Source organism: Ceratotherium simum, chromosome 1 (assembly GCF_057802395.1).
Source record: "Ceratotherium simum simum isolate JZ-2026a chromosome 1, ASM5780239v1, whole genome shotgun sequence".
Lineage (NCBI taxonomy): Eukaryota > Metazoa > Chordata > Mammalia > Perissodactyla > Rhinocerotidae > Ceratotherium > Ceratotherium simum.
Window position 1 is genome coordinate 62,846,996 of NC_141900.1, and position 19,213 is coordinate 62,866,208.

The 19,213-nt window shown below is 52.2% G+C and overlaps 1 protein-coding gene across 3 annotated transcripts in view; it reads left to right on the plus strand.

Annotated features, from left to right (window-relative positions):
• The window catches only part of ADCYAP1R1 (ADCYAP receptor type I), a 58,834-nt gene that overhangs the window by 31,378 nt on the left and 8,243 nt on the right, over positions 1-19,213 (plus strand). Inside the window, exons 7-16 of one of the 3 annotated variants that reach the window (XM_087429300.1) lie at positions 935-1,044; positions 1,676-1,773; positions 2,255-2,387; positions 3,289-3,442; positions 3,856-3,916; positions 4,506-4,575; positions 8,285-8,376; positions 11,314-11,397; positions 15,696-15,779; positions 19,008-19,137. In XM_087429300.1, the coding sequence (XP_087285426.1) occupies positions 935-1,044; positions 1,676-1,773; positions 2,255-2,387; positions 3,289-3,442; positions 3,856-3,916; positions 4,506-4,575; positions 8,285-8,376; positions 11,314-11,397; positions 15,696-15,779; positions 19,008-19,137 (1,016 nt within the window). The remainder of the gene's footprint in view (positions 1-934; positions 1,045-1,675; positions 1,774-2,254; positions 2,388-3,288; positions 3,443-3,855; positions 3,917-4,505; positions 4,576-8,284; positions 8,377-11,313; positions 11,398-15,695; positions 15,780-19,007; positions 19,138-19,213) is intronic. The other 2 variants (XM_014785967.2, XM_004418858.3) reach the window with 2 other exon arrangements.

Here is a 19,213-nt window from a genome sequence, read left to right on the forward strand (position 1 = left end):
AGTCTGGGGCCACACTCAGATGCTGCCCTGGAGGCAGAGGGGGCTTCTTGCCTTCTTCCTACCCCTGGACATCCGCACCCTTACAGACAATCAGGAGAGGGGAGGATGAAATGAGCAATCATTAAAGACTAAAACAGCCCTAGGCGGGGTGAAGACCAGCCTGGACTCCGCTCTGCAGCCGGCAAATGATTCCCACCCCCTCCAGTGCCCCACAAAATGGCCTTTAAAGTTGATCAAAGGAAAATTAAAGTACATTAGTGACAGGAAACGGCCCTCTAAACCTGGAAAGGCAAAAGTTATTTTAACAAAACCTAAATATATATCTTAATGAGATCTGGTGCTGGGTTAGTGGAGATCTGGTCCTTGTTAATTAAGCAAGCCGTGTGGCCCCTTGGTGCTGGATGTTACAGCTGCTGGGAGAGCTCCCAGGAAAGCATTACCTGGAGCTGAGCTTCTCAAGGTGTGATGGGGCCTCCTGCCCCACAGTCACCTGAGGACCAGTATCCCTGGGTGGGGATGGGGGCTGGGATCTGCATTTGTGATCCTAGGTCGTCATTCTGCTCACTGAAGTTTGACAAGTGCTAACCTAGGGCCTCGGGTTGGGGCGGGGGCCTTTCTCTGGTGAGTGTTTGCCAGTTCCAGAAGGAAGGAGGCTGCATTCAGCCTGGTTCATCCCCTCACCCCTTGTTAAGAGATCAGCTTGCTCCTTCTCCCCTACCCCCACCGCGTCCTTTGTAAAGGCCCAGCTTGAGGTCACCAACAGTCACTATTTTCCCTCAGACAGTGAAGGATTTCATGAACCTTCGGTCGCCACGCTTCCCAGATGGGCATATGGGTTTTCAGGAAACCCCACTTAAGAAGTAATTTTCGAGTAAGAATTTCAGAGCCTTCTTTAATCATTTCCGTGTCTCACCAAGTTTTCATTCTGCTGCAGACATGAGGGTGGTGAGCCGGAACTGCACGGAGGATGGCTGGTCGGAGCCCTTCCCTCATTATTTTGATGCTTGTGGGTTTGATGAATATGAATCTGAGACTGGGGACCAGGTGAGTGTCTGCCCCCTACCTGGAGGCGGTGAGGGTGGGGCTGAGGGTGTGGGTGGAAGGGTGTTCCCACCAGGGGCTTTGACTCCTGATGGGACTACAGGACACTCAGGTCCCTAGGCAGCATTCATGGGCACCTGCTGTGTACCCAAGCCAGATGCACGGAGGGCAAGACTTTCATTCACTCATTCTGGGCTGAGAAGCAGGGGTTTGCTGCCTGAGCTCCTCCAGCCCCCACCACATGTCCCCCACCTCCCTGGCTGCTTTTCCAGGACCCCCAGCCTTCCTGTGGCCCAGCAACTGAAGGGTGAATACTGGGCCCGGTGGGGGGCCTCCTGGACCCTTCTCCAGGCCAAGGCAGGTGCCTGCTATGATTGGTCAGTGCTCCTGCCTTTAGCAAGCATTCATTGAGCATCTGCAGGTGTGCAGAGGGGAGTAAGCAGTTCAGTTTGGGGGGTCTGGATGGTGGAGACATTGATGGGGGAGTGGAGGAGGTGAGATCAGTAGGAGGAGAAGAGAGGAAGGAGGAGTTGGGTGGTGGCCCCAGACGTGGGCAGGCCCTGGCCCGGGACACTTTCGAGTGGGGCTGGGTGCAGGCCCCATGTGGAGCCCACATGTCTGTGCTCTGCTCCAGGATTATTACTACCTGTCGGTGAAGGCCCTGTACACAGTTGGCTACAGCACATCCCTCGTCACCCTCACCACTGCCATGGTCATCCTGTGTCGCTTCCGGTGAGAACCCCAGCAGTGTTCAAATGAGCGCAGCCCATCCCAGCTCAGAGCCCTTGCTCTGTCCCTCCCATCCCACTCCTTCCCCTGGATGCCAGCCCCGGAGCTCCCTAGGACGGCATTTACCCTAATCCTAGGATAGCAGATGGGAAACTTGACCCCAGAGAGGGCAACGGGCTTGTCCAGGGCCGCACAGCAAGGCAGGCCCTGGGCAGGAGACCTACATTCTTCGCTTTTATCTTCCTGGTCTAGATAGAAGAAAGGTCACAGGAGGGAGAAGTCTGGCCACGTGGATAGTGGGGCCAGGCAACAGGGCCTGGAAGTGAGTGAGGACTTAGAGAGGTGGGAAGAGGAGGGTGGTCTAGATGGGAGACCCCGTGGAGACGCCGTGGGGTTGGCCCAGAGCAGAGCCTGGAGTGGAGGGTTGGAGTGCCGTGGGGCTCATTGCCTTAAGGCCTCTCCCTGCGCCGGCCCCCTGGTGTAGGAAGCTGCACTGCACCCGCAACTTCATCCACATGAACCTGTTCGTGTCGTTCATGCTGAGGGCCATCTCTGTCTTCATCAAAGACTGGATCCTCTATGCGGAGCAGGACAGCAACCACTGCTTCGTCTCCACCGTGAGTGAGCCGGGCCCCGCTGAAAGCCCCCCCTGCCAGGACTCGCCCTCCCTGCGACACCCCGCCACCCGGGTGTTTTCCTGCAGGTTAAGGCATTGTCCCCAGTGAACACGGAAATCCAGGAGTGACCACCAGGTTACTAGTAGCCAGTGAGACCCCTGTATGATGTCACTTCCGTCCCTTGGCCGGCACGTGTACCTGGCAGAGCAGTAGCAGAAGGTCAGGTGGAAATGTCGAGTCCACTTGACTGAGGGGGAAACTAGGGTCAGAGCGAGGGCATGCCTGGCCCTGGTCATTTAACTCTCCTGCGACAGAGCCGAGGGGCTGATTGGCTGGTGTTCTTCCCAGACCATCCCCAATTCTCATACCTTTGGAGGTAAGCAGAGAAGATAGGAATTGATGGGGTAGGATGGAAAGAACAGTGCAGAGCACAGGGCCTTGACCTGGGAGGGGCACACTTAGTGGGGGTCTCTATGAGATTTCTGGGGGGCCATGGGTATCCCCCCACCCTTGTGATGTTAAAACCCTCATTTTACCGAGGAGCCTCCAGCAGGGACCTCCCTCCTCAGCTCACCTGTGGGGGCTGGGGAAAGGGCAGGAAAGTGGGGGAGCGTGAGCCTGGGTGGGGGCTGTATGCTCACACCCCCACCCCGTCCTCTTCCAACATGTGCAGAGTTGCCTCCACGGGCAGCTTCGACTCAGAACTGTAGGATGCTGCAGTTTTAAACTCTTCGAATCCAGGAATGTTGAGTCTTTAAGACCCACGGGGTGTTTGAGCCCGAGCACGCCGGAGCTGAAGGGCCCTCAGGATTCTCCCTGGTCCTCCTTGGCTGGATTTTAAGGTCTCAGTCGGGCCTGGGAAGGGGTGCTCACGTTTCCACCCTCGTGGCTCTCCCTGCAGGTGGAATGCAAGGCCGTAATGGTTTTCTTCCACTACTGCGTCGTGTCCAACTACTTCTGGCTGTTCATTGAGGGCCTGTACCTCTTCACCCTGCTGGTGGAGACCTTCTTCCCCGAGAGGAGATACTTCTACTGGTACACCATTATTGGCTGGGGTAGGTCGCTGGCTGTGGCCTGGGCAGGCTCAGGCCTTGTGGCCAGGTATGTCCTTGGTTCCGCCATCAGAGAGTGCCGGGTCAGAGGAGGGAGGCGTTCCCTGCCCCAGCTGGTGGCGCACCCCTGTTTCTTGGGCCCTTTCTTGCTCTTCCTGCTTGTGGGAAGCCCACAGACTGAGGGAGGATGTGCTCAGGAGTCGTTAGAGGTGAGATAGCTTGGGTCTGGAGGAGACATGGACCCCCAGGAGGCCTGGGTGCGAGGGACAGTTAGAGTCTGAGAGGAGACATGCCCCATGGGTCAGAACCTCCACGTCTGAGTGGGAACGATGGCTCCTGGGAACCCCAAATCTGAGGGGGGGCACTGGCCTGTTGGTTTTACTGTTATCACGGGGCTCCTTTTCTCACTCTCTCAGGAACCCCAACTGTGTGTGTGTCGGTGTGGGCTGTGCTCAGGCTCTACTTCGATGACACTGGGTGAGTACATCCCTGAGAGCCAGGGCCGGAGTCCCGTACTAGTAGGTTAGTAGGTTCTTACGGATGGGTTCTCAGTGGCGGCCCTGACTTCGTGTTAACTGCCCCAGAGAGACCATTCAACGCCGGGCCTGGATTGCATCTCTAGCCCTGGGCACCAACTGAGCCCTGACCCCACTGCAGGTGGGCCCACACAGCCACATCTCAGCTGGAACCCGGCGAGGGAATGTGCAACATTTCGGAGCCTGGCTCCGCTCCAGAGCCCGGCTCTGAGTGTCTGTTTTCCTTTTAGGGAGGGGAGGAAGAATGTCGAGGATGAAGTGGCACCCCCAAGAGCCCTAGAAGTGAAGGGGGGAACGTGGCCCTTGCTCAGGAGCCCGTTGGCAACCCTGACTCTTGGGTTCCAATCCGTGCTTTGACAGGGGAGCAGAGGGAAGGACCAAGGCATTTGAAGAACCAGGCTGGGCTCGGGTCTGCAGCCTGCCAGGGCGTTCTCCCAACCAGCCCCTCCTCAGAGAGCTGCAGTAGGGGAGAGTGCCACCCATGGAGCTAGGGCCCTGAGCATAATCTCTCTTCTTTCTCTGTCTTTCAGCTGCTGGGACATGAATGACAACACAGCTCTGTGGTGGGTAATCAAAGGCCCTGTGGTTGGCTCCATAATGGTGAGTGTCCTTGGGACAAGGAATGCAGAGGAGACAGGGGCCTGGGCAGAAAAGCATGACAGAGGGGAAATAAAGAGGTCACCATGCAAACCAACCTCCTTTTTTCATGGCTGCATTATATTCTGCAACATGGTGTACATGTCATTTAGCTGTCCTGCTAGTGTTGGACATTTATATCATCCCATTTTTCCTCATTATGAAAGATGCTATTAGGAACAACTCTGTGCATAATTTTGAGCACATGTGAATACTTCTTTAGAATAAATCCCTCGAAGTGGAATTGCTGGGTCAAAAGGGGTACCCCGTATGATTGTCTGCACTTATGATGTCAATCATTTAAACTTTGCACAGTCTTGTGGGGACTAGTGGTAGCTCCGTGTCTTAATGTGCATTTCTCTGTATTGCTAGTGTAGCAGAGCATTTTTTTTCAAACAGTTATTGACAATTTGTTTTTATTCTGGTTATTACCCATTTATTTCTTTTGCTCATTTTTCTAGCCCAGTTCTTGTCTTTCTTACCATTTGAAGGCTAGTAAGGCTTCATCTGATATCCATGTCGTAAGTGTTTTTCCAAGGTGACATAGCTCTTACACAGTCAAACCATTGGGCTTTCTCTTTACGAATTCTGAGACTTATTTTCTGTTTATGGAGGCCTTTCCCAACCTAAGATCTAAAAATATTCTTACTTGTATTGTAACATTTTTGTGGATTGGGTTATTACGTGTACGTGTTTAATCCAGCTGAAATTTTATTTCTTTGATCTGAAATGATACTTAATTCTATCTAATTTTATTTTTTCAGTGGATAGACATTCCACCATGTGAGTTTTTTTTTTTGTTGTCGAATAGATCATCCTTTCTTCATTATGTTGAAATGTCGTTTTATCATAAACACTCAATGTCCTCTACTTGTGTTTGGTTCCAGGCTCTATCCTATGTTACTAATCTGTTGGCTGTTCCCATGGCGAACACCCCATTGTGCTAGTTACTGTAACCTGGTAGCATGTTTTGCTATCTGGTATGCTAATTTCGCCTTTTTTATTCTTTTTTTCTTCAAAATTTTCTTGCACGTGTACTTTTTCAGGTAGACTTTCAAATACCCTTGTCAAGTTGCAAAAAAAAGTCTGGTTGAGATTTTCGTAGGAATTGCATTGAATTTATAAACTAATTTGGAAGGTAATTGATTTTCTTAAAATATTGAGTCTTCCTCTTCAAGAACATGGCATGATTGTCCATTTGAATAGTCTTTCTCATTGTGTCATTTGGTACAGTTTTTTGGTTGTCTTGTTGAATTTACCTCGAAGGTGTTTTCCAGTCTGTGCTTTTATCATGTCTGGAATCATGCTTTCATATATTTTCTAGTGGGTTACGACTGGTGCAGAGGGAAGCTATTAGTTTCTATTTTTTCTTTTCTTGGCTACTTTTCTAAACTTTCTTGTTAGTTTCATCCTTTTTCGATTGTTTATCGTGGGTTTTCTAGGTAGAAAATTACACAATCTGTGAATGAAAACAGTTTTTACTCTTCCTTTCCAGTATTTCTACCATTAATTTCTTGGTTTTGTTAGGATCATGTTTGCTATAGTTTTAGGAAGTTCCCCTTCAATGAATTAGGAAAGTTTCTATTCTTGGCTGGTTTCAGTCTGTGTTTTTTTAAAGTCAGGAATAGGTGTAGAATTTTATCAAATGTGTTTGGAGACAGTTATTGAAGCAATCATTCCCTTGATGATGGACAATAATAGTATTCCAATATTCCTTCATTATGAACAATGCCAAAATGGATGTGTTTGTACATATCTTTGAGCATGTGTGAATATGTCTTGAGAACAAATCTCTGGGAGTGGAATTTCCGGGACAAAGTGTGTGTACATTTAACTTTTTCATGGATATCAAATTGCCCTCCATGAGCAGTGTACAAGAGTGCTCCTTTCTCATGTCTTTGTTGGTATTTTGATTACTGAACTATTCACCAATCTTATGGGGGATAATAGTAATCTATTAATGTAACAAATAATAGTAGATTTTTTTTTTTTTTGCAATCCTGGCATAAGACCTTTATGGCCATGATCTGTTCATTCTTTTAATACATTGCTAAATTCTATTTGTTAATATTTTGTTTATAGTTTTTGCATTGTTCTTTGTAAGTTCCCTGGTTTTAGGTGTGTGCCTGTGTGTGTGTCTATGTGTGTGCTTTCTGTCCTCGTCTGGGTTTTGTAGCAGAGTTTTGTTAGCCTCATAGGTAACCTGGGAGCTTTTCTTCTTATTCGCTTTTGAACAGTTAAGTGCAGTCATGTGCTGCATAACGTTTCAGTCAGTGATGGACTGCACACTTCATACCATGAAGTTAGTACCGTATAGCCTAGGTGTATAGTAGGCTATACCATCTAGGTTTGTGTGAGTACACTCTGTGATGTTTGCACAACAACAACGAAATCACCTAATGATGTATTTCTCAGAACGCATCTCTGTTGATAAGCGACGCATGACTATAGTATGTAAGTTACGTCTTCCTTATGGGTATTATGAAACCAGTCTGAAAAATTGTGTGGGCCTAGTGCCTTTTACTGCCTATATCTTTGGTTACTTCTTAAATTTCTTCTGAGGTCATTGCTGTACTCAGATGGTCTACATCTTCTTGATTTGATTTTGTTAATTTATATTTTCCCATTTTGTTTGATTTTCTCTTAACATTTAAAATATCCTATATATCTGTTATCTTGTCTTCTTCCTCATCCCTAAATTTGCTTAATTGCATTTTCTCCTTTTGGACGGACTAACACATGCAGTTAGCAGTATTGCCTGTGCTCGGGTCCAGGAACTGATTAGACACCGGGCAGGTAGTAGAGGACACGATCGGCAGACCCCTGCCCTTATGGAGCACACTGCATCATTCTTATTGATCTGTGAAAACAAACAAAACCAAAAAATAAAATTTATTTTTATTGATCAAGTCTACTTTCTTTTCCTATTTTTTTGTAATGAATTTTTGTCTTTATTAATTTCCTTCTTGTATAAGTTAAATTTGTGGTACTCTTTCCCTGGCTTTTGATTTGAATGCTTGATTATTTTATTTTTGATATTTATTATTTTTTCCCCGAGCGCTGCTCTGGCTCCATCGGGAAGATGTTGCTGCGTGGTCCTCTGATTCTGCCTCGTTTCTGTGTATCTGCTCCCCTCCCGCCTCCTTTCTCACCACACACACAGCTTCCCACTTGGTTTAGAGAGCTTTTGTCCCTATCTTCATCTGGAGGTAAATGCTGCTCTTGCTAGTCCCAGGCGTCCTTTAATTAATAATGCTTGTGTTGTCCATTCCGGTTCCCCACACTCAGTGACTGTGAACTTGGAGTTTCTCCAGAGGACAGCTCTCCCCTCTGCAGTAGCCTTTTCTGTGTTTGGCACTGTAGTGTTTCCATCACCCTGATCCTCTTTGCCCTTTCTCTTCCAGAAATTGCTTGCTTTTCTGGCTCACTCATAACAGTCTTTCCTGTTTCTCAGTACTCCTATGGAATTCTTCTTCCTCTATCTCTCCTGTCATTTCAGTGATGTTGTAGGAGGCTGGGAGATAAACGAGTGTTCTCATGCCGCCATCTTGGATTATGAGTCTAGATGGATCTTGAGCAGGCGGGGAGGGCCCTGTCGGGGGAATAACAGAGGCAGGGGTGTGGAAAGTCTTTGCCCAGAATCATTTCCATCTGCTTTTCCTTTGCTCCTCAGGTTAACTTTGTGCTCTTCATTGGCATCATCGTCATCCTTGTGCAGAAGCTTCAGTCTCCAGACATGGGAGGCAGTGAGTCCAGCATCTACTTGTAAGTACCTCTGTGTGAGTGCCACAGGCACACCTGACAGCTGTGTGGGCCCTGCACTCAGGTCACGGGCAGGAGAAGGCCTGGGCTTTGCTGACAGGGTAACCTAGCGTGGGCATTTGCAAGATTACTTTCTGATTAAAGTGCCTTTAAAATATAGTTGCCCTCCCATCCTTCAGCCAACCCAGGAGCTCCTAATCTTTATGGTCATTACATGGAAGGGAAAAGAAGGAGAGAGGAAGAGACTGACAGATCCCGTGTCATACTAGGAAAATCAAGATGGAAAACGCCAAATTCCCTAGGGTAGTTAGGGTCTCGCTTGTTTAGAAGTTGGATTTCCCTTGGGGATCTTGGTTCTGTGGGAAGCTCTTGATCACCACTGGATACACTGTTGCCTGATATCCCCACCCTCAGCCCAGTGTGTGCAGGTTGCTCAGCCCCCACTAGCAAGTGGGTGGACATTCTCGTTGGTCAGGGTATTGGAAGGGAGGATTCTTTCTTTTCTCCGCCTTCCCTCAAGGCAGCTCTACTTCTGGGTCTGGTCCTCCTTGTGAAACTCCCTCCTCCCTGGGCAGAGGAACATCTGCTATGTTTGGGATTGATCAGGTTTGTGGGCAGCCTTTCACCATTAAGTGTAGGGTTTTGTCCACTTCCATGGCCATTTGGTTTGTTTCCTACGAGAGTTTTGGCAGTCAAATCCCTAACAGCTCGTCCCTGCTTGCTCTGTCCCACCCCTCTCCCAGGCCTCGACCCGTACCGAATGAGACCAAGCACCTTCCATCCCACCCTTCTTGCCCCGTGATCAGGAGCATCACCAGCTGGGTGTGTAGGGTGTAGGGACACTTCTGATGCTGAGGAGGAAGGTTGGTGTCTGTGGTTGGCTGGAGGGGTCAGATGGGCACAGAGAATCTGAGGGCAGTCTCTGGGGTCCATCCGTGGGCAAGGTAGAAACCATATGTGTTGCTTCCTTGGAGTGAGAGGAGAGCAGGTTAGAAGGAGCTGAGCTGTTCTCATGGCTTCAGTGGGGGCTTGGTCCTTCCTTCATCAGAGACCCCCATCTAGGGCTCAGAACCTTGATCATCTGCCCAGCGGACAGGTGGGACAGCAGAGACCCCAGCAGAGGGCTCCTTCCACCCGGCCGTTCTCCTGGAGAGGGAGAGGGAGAGGCAGCAACTGCTCAGAGACCAGTCCCAGATCCTTCCCTCGGGCTCCTTGGGGCTTCCGCAGGGAGGGGGAGCTTGCTCTTCATCTGTCTCTCCAGGCTGGGCACCTCCCTTTTGGACGCCCTTCCCCAGGGGTGGGGGGTCGGCCCAGGGCCTGACGTGGTCAGCCTTGTTTTCCCTACATGTAGGATGATGACATTATGTTGGAAAAGACTCCTCTCCTTTTTTTTTTGTCCATTTACTGTCTTAGTTTTTTCATGTTTTTGCAAGTTTTTACCAACCTCTGCTTACGTGTGTATGTCATGTGGTTGAAAATTGTTCATCCATGTAAGTCACGTAGTCTCCGAGGCCCTGCGCTGGGGAGCCAGTGGTTCCCGCTCTCTGCAACTAGCTAACTGCCCTAGAGACATCATCCCTGCCTTCGTCTCAGGGACCCACAAGACAGGACCCTGCTGTTCCCCTCGCCTCCCTATCCAGTGTCAGAAACCGTGTCCCTGTGTTTGGCCCCAGTTTCTCCTGCTCGAGGGTGGATTGGCTGCCACACTCTCAGCTGTGTGGGACGTCTGAAGCCAGCAGGTAGCTAAGTCAGCCTCATCTCTCCTTTGAGCTCTAGCAGCGTTGGTCCCACCCCCTGCTTCCCGGTAGGATCTGTTTCTTCTTCTGAGGTTCCCGGGACCTCTTCTCTGGGGGGCTCTCCCAGCTTCCCCTCACTCTCCCTGTGCAGGGACACACGTGGGCTCAGCGGCACCCTAAATAAGGACACTCTACTGACCCTGGAACACACTTTACCAGCTCAGACATCCTGCCCCGGGCAGCGAGGACCCCCAGGGTCTGGTGGCAGAGAAGTGCGGGGCCAGGGTTTTCAAGTTATCACTTGAAGACTGAGAGCTGTAGGGTCCTGTCAGGCCTTCGTAATGCATAGATAAGAACCATTTGTAATTAGCACATGGTTTATACATTTAAGTACAAACCTTTAAAGAACCAGCTAGTTGGTTTGCTTCTACTGTGTAAAAATCCCCTTGTAATATCAGCAGATCTTTTTTTATCAGAGAAAGCTAAATCTCTGCTAGTCTTAAGCCCTAAAGATTAACAACTTAGATGGATGTGGTCTGCAAGCCAGGTGGAAGGGCTGATGCAGGACAAGGAATCCACTTGATCCCATTAAATTCAGCAATGTGTTTGGGTGTTTCCAGGGTCAAGGAGACCCTATTGGCAGAAGTGAGGGAAAATCAAAGTGGCAGTGCTGCCGAGAACTACAGAGCATTGAAAAAACACTCACGACTCAGTCCAGGCATAGTTAATGCTTCAGACACCCAGCAAATCCAGGGCGATAGGTAACCAACTGTTACATATAATCCCCATTTCACAGCTGAGGGAACCAGCTATCTAACTAGTGAAGTGAGATGAATCCAGTGGAAGAGAGTGAAGCTGTAGCTACAATGCAGTCAGGCCCTTGACTCCAGGCTTGACTACCCACCATTTCTGTCCACGAGGAATTTACAGGCGAGAAGATGGTGTTAAACAAGTATATAAACAAAGCTTCCTGGGAGAAGAGGCCCTGGTGGGTTCCAGCCCCACCTGGAGTGCTTTGAGCTGGGAGGTGTCTACTATGAGGGAGGGGAGGCTATGGGGGGATTGGAAAGGGCAGGACATGGTGGGAGAGGGAGATTTCAGGGCTGTGCCTGAGTCCCCTGGGGCCACCAGAGTTATATGTTGGGCTGAGAAGACCCTTCAGATCTGCCCACAACAGCTTTCCGGTTTTTTCCTCTATTTCCAGAACAAATTTAAGCCTGAGAGTCCCCAAGAAAGCCCGAGAGGACCCCCTGCCTGTGCCCTCAGACCAGCATTCACTCCCTTTCCTGTAGGTTGGTTCCAGCTGCTCAGATGATAAGGGTTTGTCCTCCGTAGACCGAGACGGCGCTCCTGACCCAGCCTCAGAAGGACCTATCGGGGGCTGGGCCCCTGCAGGGAATGGTGGCACTGAGCACCCACACTCTCTCACCTGGTGCTTCTGGGGAATGAGTGGCTGGGGTCAGGACTTGAGCAGTGGCCAGGCATGGAGCGTGGGCCTGGGTCAGGGCTCAGCTTTGCTCAGGCTCGACTTTTCTGGGGCAGGGGTTAGGGCTCAGCTTGAGTCTGGGGTCAGGGTTAGCGTGCCTTTTCCTGGGGGCCAGAGTTTGCCTCTGCAAAGCCAGCTGGCTCCGAAAGGGGATGGTGAGTTTTCAGGGAAAACACCCCTTGTGCTGAGAGCATCCCAGGCCCAGCCCTGCGGGGAGCTGGCTTTATTCCCAGGTCTCCTCACTGCAATGGCATTAGAAGCTGCCTCTTGGGTCTGGGGTGGGGGAGGGAAACCCAACCTGTATCCCCCTCAGGGACCCCACAGAGTAGGTCTCCATGGCCCCGTGGGGTAAAGGAAGGAGAAGAGAACAGACGCCATGATGCCATAGGCACACAGCAGGGCTGTGACATACCCAGTGTCGGAAGGACGACATTCACCTCCAAAGACACGCTCTTCCTTGGTGAGGCAGGGATGCAGCCAGGAAGCTTTCAGTCTAGGAACTCAGCCCACAGCCTAAGGCTTCCAGTTCACATGGGGCTCCATCTTCCACTTCCAGAGCACTCTCTCCCCTGTCTAGGAGCACCCCATCCTCACAACTCCTGTTAGGGATTGGCAGCAGGGAATGGTTACCTCCATTTTGCAGATGGAGACACAGGCCCAGAGAAGGAATGGTCACCGCCTAAGATCACCCAGCAAGCCAGTGGCCAAACAATGCCTTGAGCTCAGGTGCCCTGACCCCCAGGCTGGGCAGGGGGCAGAGGGCTGCTCATCCTCAGTGGTAGGCGAGGAGGTAGGGGTGGGCAGGGAAACTCCAAGGTCTGCTGAGCTGGGCTTCTGGCTGGGGTACCAGTGTGATGTGGAGTGCTTCCCTGGGGACTGGGCTGGGGTTCTGGGGATGCATAGCCTTTTAGCACCAGAGGGACCCTATGGACAATGTTCAGCTTAGTCCACGACATTCTGTGGGCCTGCAGACTGTCCGAGGCTATGCTGCTCACTAGGATCAGAGTGAAATAGGGCTGCTACCACAAGGCTGCCCCCCAGGGGTCTGCGTCTGGCATCCTGTCAGGTGTTTCCTGGGGCAGCAGACCAGGCAGTGCTATACACAGAAGCATTCATGGAGTTTGGCCTGAGACCAAAGCAGGGGCCCAACAAACTGCATGCTGCATCCCTGGGTTATAGATGGGAGTGCCAAGACCTGGAAGTGGCTTTGACCTTCCTGCAGACACAGCAAAGCCTTGGCAGAACCGTGCCTGGGAGCCAGGCCTCCCTGACTTCCAGGTGTGGGCGTGGGCCCTGCACCTGCTGTGGGGGTCTCCAGTCTTCTGATTCAGGCTGACACTGCTCTCCAAGCAGTGCCCACCCAGCACCCTTCTTTGAGTTTCTAATCCTCCCTTGGATCCAAATCTGAACTGAGCTCATGGGCCAGCCTGGTATATCTCTTCCTCTTGATTAAATTCCTTTTCTGTTTTTCATTAATAGTAGTGACTTTTCAGAGATTCTGACATCTCTTTCTTTCTCACCCTCGTCTCTTGCTTTTCTGCACCCCTCTTTCTGTGTTCCTTTTGCACAGAGTCATTGAAGGTTTGGGGGCAGGGAAGCCTTCCCAGGTGTCAGGTGTCCCCCTTTGTCCCTCCCCACCCCTGTCAGAGGCACACATCTTTACCAGGGGCCTGATTTCCCAGATAACTTTACACTAAATGGCCTTTAGTGTACTTTGAAAGAAATCAGAGGGTCTGTATGTACTATATCCAGGGCCCAGGAAGGGCAGGGACAATTTGGGAGCTCAAGGAGGAGAGGTCTCAGAGGAAAACAGCTGAAGCTTTAGAATTTGGGGTGAGGGGTTAAGCCTGGTGTGTCGGAGGTGACATCTGAGGTTCGGGCTCTCGGGCTCCTGGACCCTGATTCCTGTGGTTCACTCAGGTCAAGGTTGAGTTATCAGCCTGTTGGCTATAGGGAGAATAGCCGCCCTTTCAATCTGGGCAAGGTGGAGAAGAAATTTGAAGATTAGAACAGCTTCCATTTCTGAATATCCAATTAAGCTCTTTTAATTGCTGAGACAAACATACTTATATGTGTCCATTTGTCTCTTTGTATGTACATGAAGCAGACCTTTGACACTCATTGAGGACACGTGAGGAAACTTCTCAAGTACATGACTTCCTCGCCGCGTTGCTTCTCGAACTTGATTTGCATGCATGTCACTTAGGGATCTTGTTAAAATGCAGGTCTGAGCCAGCAGGTCTGGAGTGGCCCCTGAGATTCTGCATTTCTAAGAAGCTCTCAGGTGGTGCTGATGCTGCTGGTCTGGGGAGCCCACTCTGGGCAGCAGAGCGTCATAACTTATCTCACGTCCCTCGTCTGTAAAATGGGCCAGTAGCACCCGCCTCACAGTGCAGTATGAATTGAAGGAGGCTATTTATTACATGAGAACCGCAGACCTGACGAGGCACAGATGCTGGGCCGACCTTGGCTGGTCCCGTCTTTGAAGTGTGTGATTCAACTGGTAGCTCAGCAAAATGACACATCACCACATGTCAGGAACCTTCAGACTTGCTCACAAAGGGCTGGAATCACAAGTAACAAATCTGTGAATGCCAAAGGTCTGGTCTCTTTGTGCGTCTCTGTTCTCATTTGCATCAGATCCCTCTCAGATCAGTCAGTTCACCTGCAGATGCCAGGAGCTCAGCACCATGCGGTGCCTGAGGAGGGTTTGTGAAGTAGGCAATTCATCTGCAGTCTGACGAGATGACACAGCTCTTAATCCATCTCTTTCATGTTTGTCAGAGAAGGAAGTGTTCTTGGCTTGTGCCAACCCAAGCATAAGCAGGACCATGCGGGGCTAGAAGAGGTGGAAATTCAGCCTGAGACCTCTCTGAGGAGGTGGAAGCTCTGTGTGCCACCTAGTGGAATGTAGGGCTAGGCTGGCACCCTGGGTCCACCTGTGGATGCCTGCTTCAGATGCCCTGTTTCTGCAGGCCTTGGGGAAGCGCCCGAAAGGTGCCCCTCTCAGCCTTCAACCCCTGCCCATTGAACTTCTTTGAAGAAGTCTAGGCCAGTGCTATGCAATAGAGCTCTCAGCAGTGATGGGAGTGCCCTAGATCTGTGCTGTCCGGTATGGGAACTACTAGCTACATGTGGCTGTCAAGCCCATGCAGTGTGGCTACGGGCAACTGAGGAAGTGGATTTTTTTTTTTTTTGGTGAGGAAGATTGGCCCTGAGCTAACATCTGTGCCCATCTTCCTCTATTTTGTATGTGGGTTGCTGCCACAGCATGGCTTGATGAGTGGTGTAGGTCCCCACCCTGGGTTCTGAACTCGTGAACCTGTGCCACTGAAGCAGAGCACACCAGACTTAACCACTACGCCACGGGGCCAGCCCCTAGGAAGTGGATTTTTAATTTGACTTAATTTTAATTCATATAGCTGTAGATGGGTAGTGGCTATCATATTGGATAGCACAGATTTAGACTAATTAACAGTCTGCTCCATCCGTCCTACCTCTGCTCCCCCTGTGTGCCTACACTGAGGTGGCCGGGAGTCAGAGAGAGGAAGGTACGGGCAGGAGAGTGAGAAATGTAGATGAGGAAGACCAGTGGACTCAAGTTGGTCTTCACAGCCAAGCCCAGAAGTGGTCTGAGTCCAGGCTTGGTCCACCCGGGCTAGGCAGCATGAGGTCCATGGCGTGAGTTTCTAGCGGCCCATCTCGCTGAGTGACCTCCAGCCAGGCCATGCTCTGAGCCTGGAGCTGACTCTGGAGACGCTTCTGGCCCCCTGCGTGAGATCCAGCCCTGGCCCCACCTTCCACACACATAAGTCTCCTCGAACCCCCCCACCTGTCGGTGGTCCCAGTGTGAGCGCTCGTGTGCGTCTGTGTCCGTGCACACACGTGCGCTCGTATGGGCGTGCAGTTCTATGTCCAGAGCTGACCGCGTCTTGGCCCTTGGCTTCCTCATTCTCCTCCATGTCACCGCCTGCCCTCTCCACACCCTCGGCCCCTCTGCCCGTGCCCCTCCCGTAAGCCATCTTGCTCTAAGTCCCACCTCAGTTTCTTCGTTGCCCGATGCCCCCGGCTGACAGAAGTGCTGATCTTGTCACACCCAGCAGCTGCGTGCAGAAATGCTACTGCAAGCCACAGCGGGCTCAGCAGCACTCTTGCAAGATGTCAGAACTGTCCACCATTACTCTGTAAGTGTGCGTGGCGTGGCTGTGGCTGGGTGTCCTGGAGGGGAGGGCTACGCATGCTGCCGCTGCCACCTGGAGCTTGCGTCCCGCCGGGCTGGAGGACAGCGAGAGCAGGCCTGTGCCTCCAGCCCCGAGCCCTTTCCTGGCTGTTGCATGTTGACGTCTGTGTGTCTTGTGAGTTCTCTGCAACCTTGGGGTCATGGGGCGGGCGGGGAGGTTGCAGGAATGGAGCTGCGGCCATTGCGGGAGCAGCTGAGGCTTGGCAGGTGCTGAGGAGGAAGTTGTTCTGAAGCCCGTGCCACTGCTGCCGCCGTGTGTGGTCTTCCCCAAATCTCTCACTTCTCTGGGCTTCTGTCTCTGCAACTGCCAGATTATTTCTAAGAGCCTTGGAGCTTGAGTTCATGTACACTGTCCCCCTGCACGGGACAGGACCCTCAGCCCACTGAACTTCACTCACACTTCACGTGTCATGTGGCTTAATCCCCACAATGACCCTATGAGGTGGGTACTTGTGTTATCCCCATTTTACAGATGAGAAAACTGAAGCGCAGATTGGTGAAGTGACTCACTCAAGGTCACACAATTGGCAGGGTGAGGATTTGAACCCAGGAGTCCTGTCACTAGGTCCCAGGGTGTCTCTGACTGGAGCATCTGCCTCAATTTGGACATCCCTTTAAGCGGGGGAGCCTCCGTCATTGGGCAGCTCTGACTGTTGGAAGCTCTTCTTGGTATTTTTGAGAACTCTTCTGCCCGTTGATGCTTTCTCGGGGCAGGAGGACAGAGGCCAAGGCCCTGTGTCATTGTCTCTCTGGGTTAATCAGATAACAGGGTGATTTTGTTATTGTCCTCAAAGAGGGGTCCCAAGACTCACATGTCCCTGTTCCAAGGCCTCTGGTCAGCTCTGAAGTACAGAGGTCCCAGAGCTCTGGGCTCTAGTGACCTCCTCATCTGCCTCCACTGCCTTGTCTACTAAAGGGGTCATTGGATGCCCTGGGTCCTCAGCAGAAGTCCTGACTGTCCGGGCTGCCACAGGGCTGCCGGGGAGGGAAGGTGTTGCCCTGGGACTACAGCAGGTATTCCCCTGCTGCCATCGCCACATCCTCCTGGGGGCAGCAAGGGCCTGAGCCCACACCTGAAAGGTCGCTGTTTCTCACACACTGAACCCATCCCATCCACTGGCACCACGAAAGCTGGGAGATTTGACCTTTTGGTCTCCAGGGCACTTTTCAAACTGCAGGGACAAGTCCCTGGAAACGGGCCATTTGTGGAGAGGAGGCAGGGAGGGAGGAGGGCAGGGACCACAGGCATGTCCCAGGGCCGCCTTCTCTCCTGAACCCCTTCAGTTATGCTGCTCTTGCGAAGTAACCCCTTTAGGCGTGGTCACCGAGGGGCCCCCAAGATGTCCACATGCCTACATTTCCAGGCCACTTCTGTCTTCTTTTTGGGCTTTCATTCTTCAGTCAACACTCCCTGCTGTCCTCTGGTGCTGGGCCCTGGGTGCCCAGAGATGAGCGGGACCCAAGCTCCCAGGTCGTGTTCAGTTTTCAGGACTCCGAAGCTTTCACACTTGGCCTGCGTGGCCCATTTATTCCTTCATGGACAGGTGTGTTCTGAGTGTGAGCCCCGTGTCTAGCACATGCTGGCCACGGGAGATAACAGAGCTCAACAAGGCACCACGCCCGCCCTCAGGGAGCCACGGTCTGAGGGAGGACAGACAGATGAGGGAAGGATGGGAGGACAGGCCACGCCAGGACCGCACCTGGGCTTGGAGTGGGGGCCTGCTCAGATCCAGTGGGCACCAGCTCTGATCCAGGGACCCTGGGTCCTGCAGAATGGGCTGCCTGTGAGCAGGGGGAGAATGGGTGGGCACCCAGCTTCTTTCTTGGTCCAGCTGAGTCTTGGTTCACCTGAAGGTGTCCCCACGCTACTCCTCTGCCTTCCTCTCTGTCTCCTTCCCTGCTTCTCTTTCTTCCCCTTCCCCCTCCCTCGTTCCTGCCCCCTCAGTAGACTCTGGGAAGCCAAGGGCCTCACTTAGATTCTATGGATTTGGCTTCTCGTGAAATCTGGAGCCCCCACATTCAACAGAACATTCTCTCCCAGAAGGGCTAGGATGGGGAAGAGGGAGGGGCACGTGGTGTAACTGCCCCAAATCATATGGTCTCCCCCACACCGAGCTGTCCACCCCCGTGGACTGAGCTCTGCCAGGAGAGGGTGAAGCTGCATCTCTCGCCCGCTCCCCCACTCAGAGGGCCCGGGGGACAGACCGCACCTGCAGAGCAGGGCTGGCTCTTCAAGGAGATCCAGAGGGAGCTGTTGTGCTGGGGTGGGCAGAGATGGGGTCCCACTCATGGAGACCCTCTGGGAGCAACCCTCCAGACAGAGCAGGACCTGCAAGTACACACGCCGTGCCTACTCTTGGTGTCTTACCATCTGTGCCCCCACCCCCTGAGAACAGAACCCCACCCCACTGGGCCTAGGAGCCAGTTGCAGGCGGAAGAACCCCAGAAGAGCTGGCCTCAGGAGATGCAGAGGTCTCTTTGGCCCTTTCTCCCCTGCCCGCCGCACCACTGAGCAGACAGTCTTCTCTTTCTTTGACTCAATTTCTCGGGTGGCAGGTTCCTCCTGCTTGGATGGTGATTGTTTATGCCCAGGGTCAATAAGTCCTTCCCAGGATCCCTCCCAAGTCTCTCCTGTGGTCCACCCACTGTGCCTGCCACCCCGCCTCCCTGTCATCATCACCTCCATTGTCTCTGTGGCCTCTTAGGGGCTGTTCTTTTCAGGCACATGGAGCTTCCCTCCAGAGCAAGAGAATTTTTGCTCTGCTTGAGGACCCTCACATCGCTCAAGCCTTCCAAATCCCATCCCCGTTTTTTGCCCTGACTTCATTTTTCCCAAGGGTTTTGCATCTCCCACAAGGGGACTCTGTATATCACATACTCACATGTACATGTTTAGTGGTTCCAGGTGGTACTGTCATGGCCTAGAGGGGTAGGCACCCTGCAGACTGGGAGATGTGCCCCCGGAACCTCCCAGGGAGTTCTGAAAGTCCGGGCTCTGTCAGCCACCATCTTTCCCAGGCCCCATGCACTGGAAGAGAATCCTGAGGGGGGTCCGTGAATAGGGGCTCCAGCTCTGGGAGAGAGCAGGGGGCTGGGACTGGGGTTCTCTGCCCTCCATGGCTGTGGCATGAAGCCCCCACAGCCCCTGGAGCAGAAGTCTTTCTCCCGACAGACGGCTGGCCCGGTCCACTCTGCTGCTCATCCCGCTGTTTGGCATCCACTACACGGTATTCGCCTTCTCCCCGGAGAACGTCAGCAAGAGGGAGAGACTCGTGTTTGAGCTGGGGCTGGGCTCCTTCCAGGTAGGTGTGGCACGTGTGGAGGGCAGAACGCACAGGGAGCTAGGGCCCTGGCCCCTAACTTGCTGGTGGTTCTAGA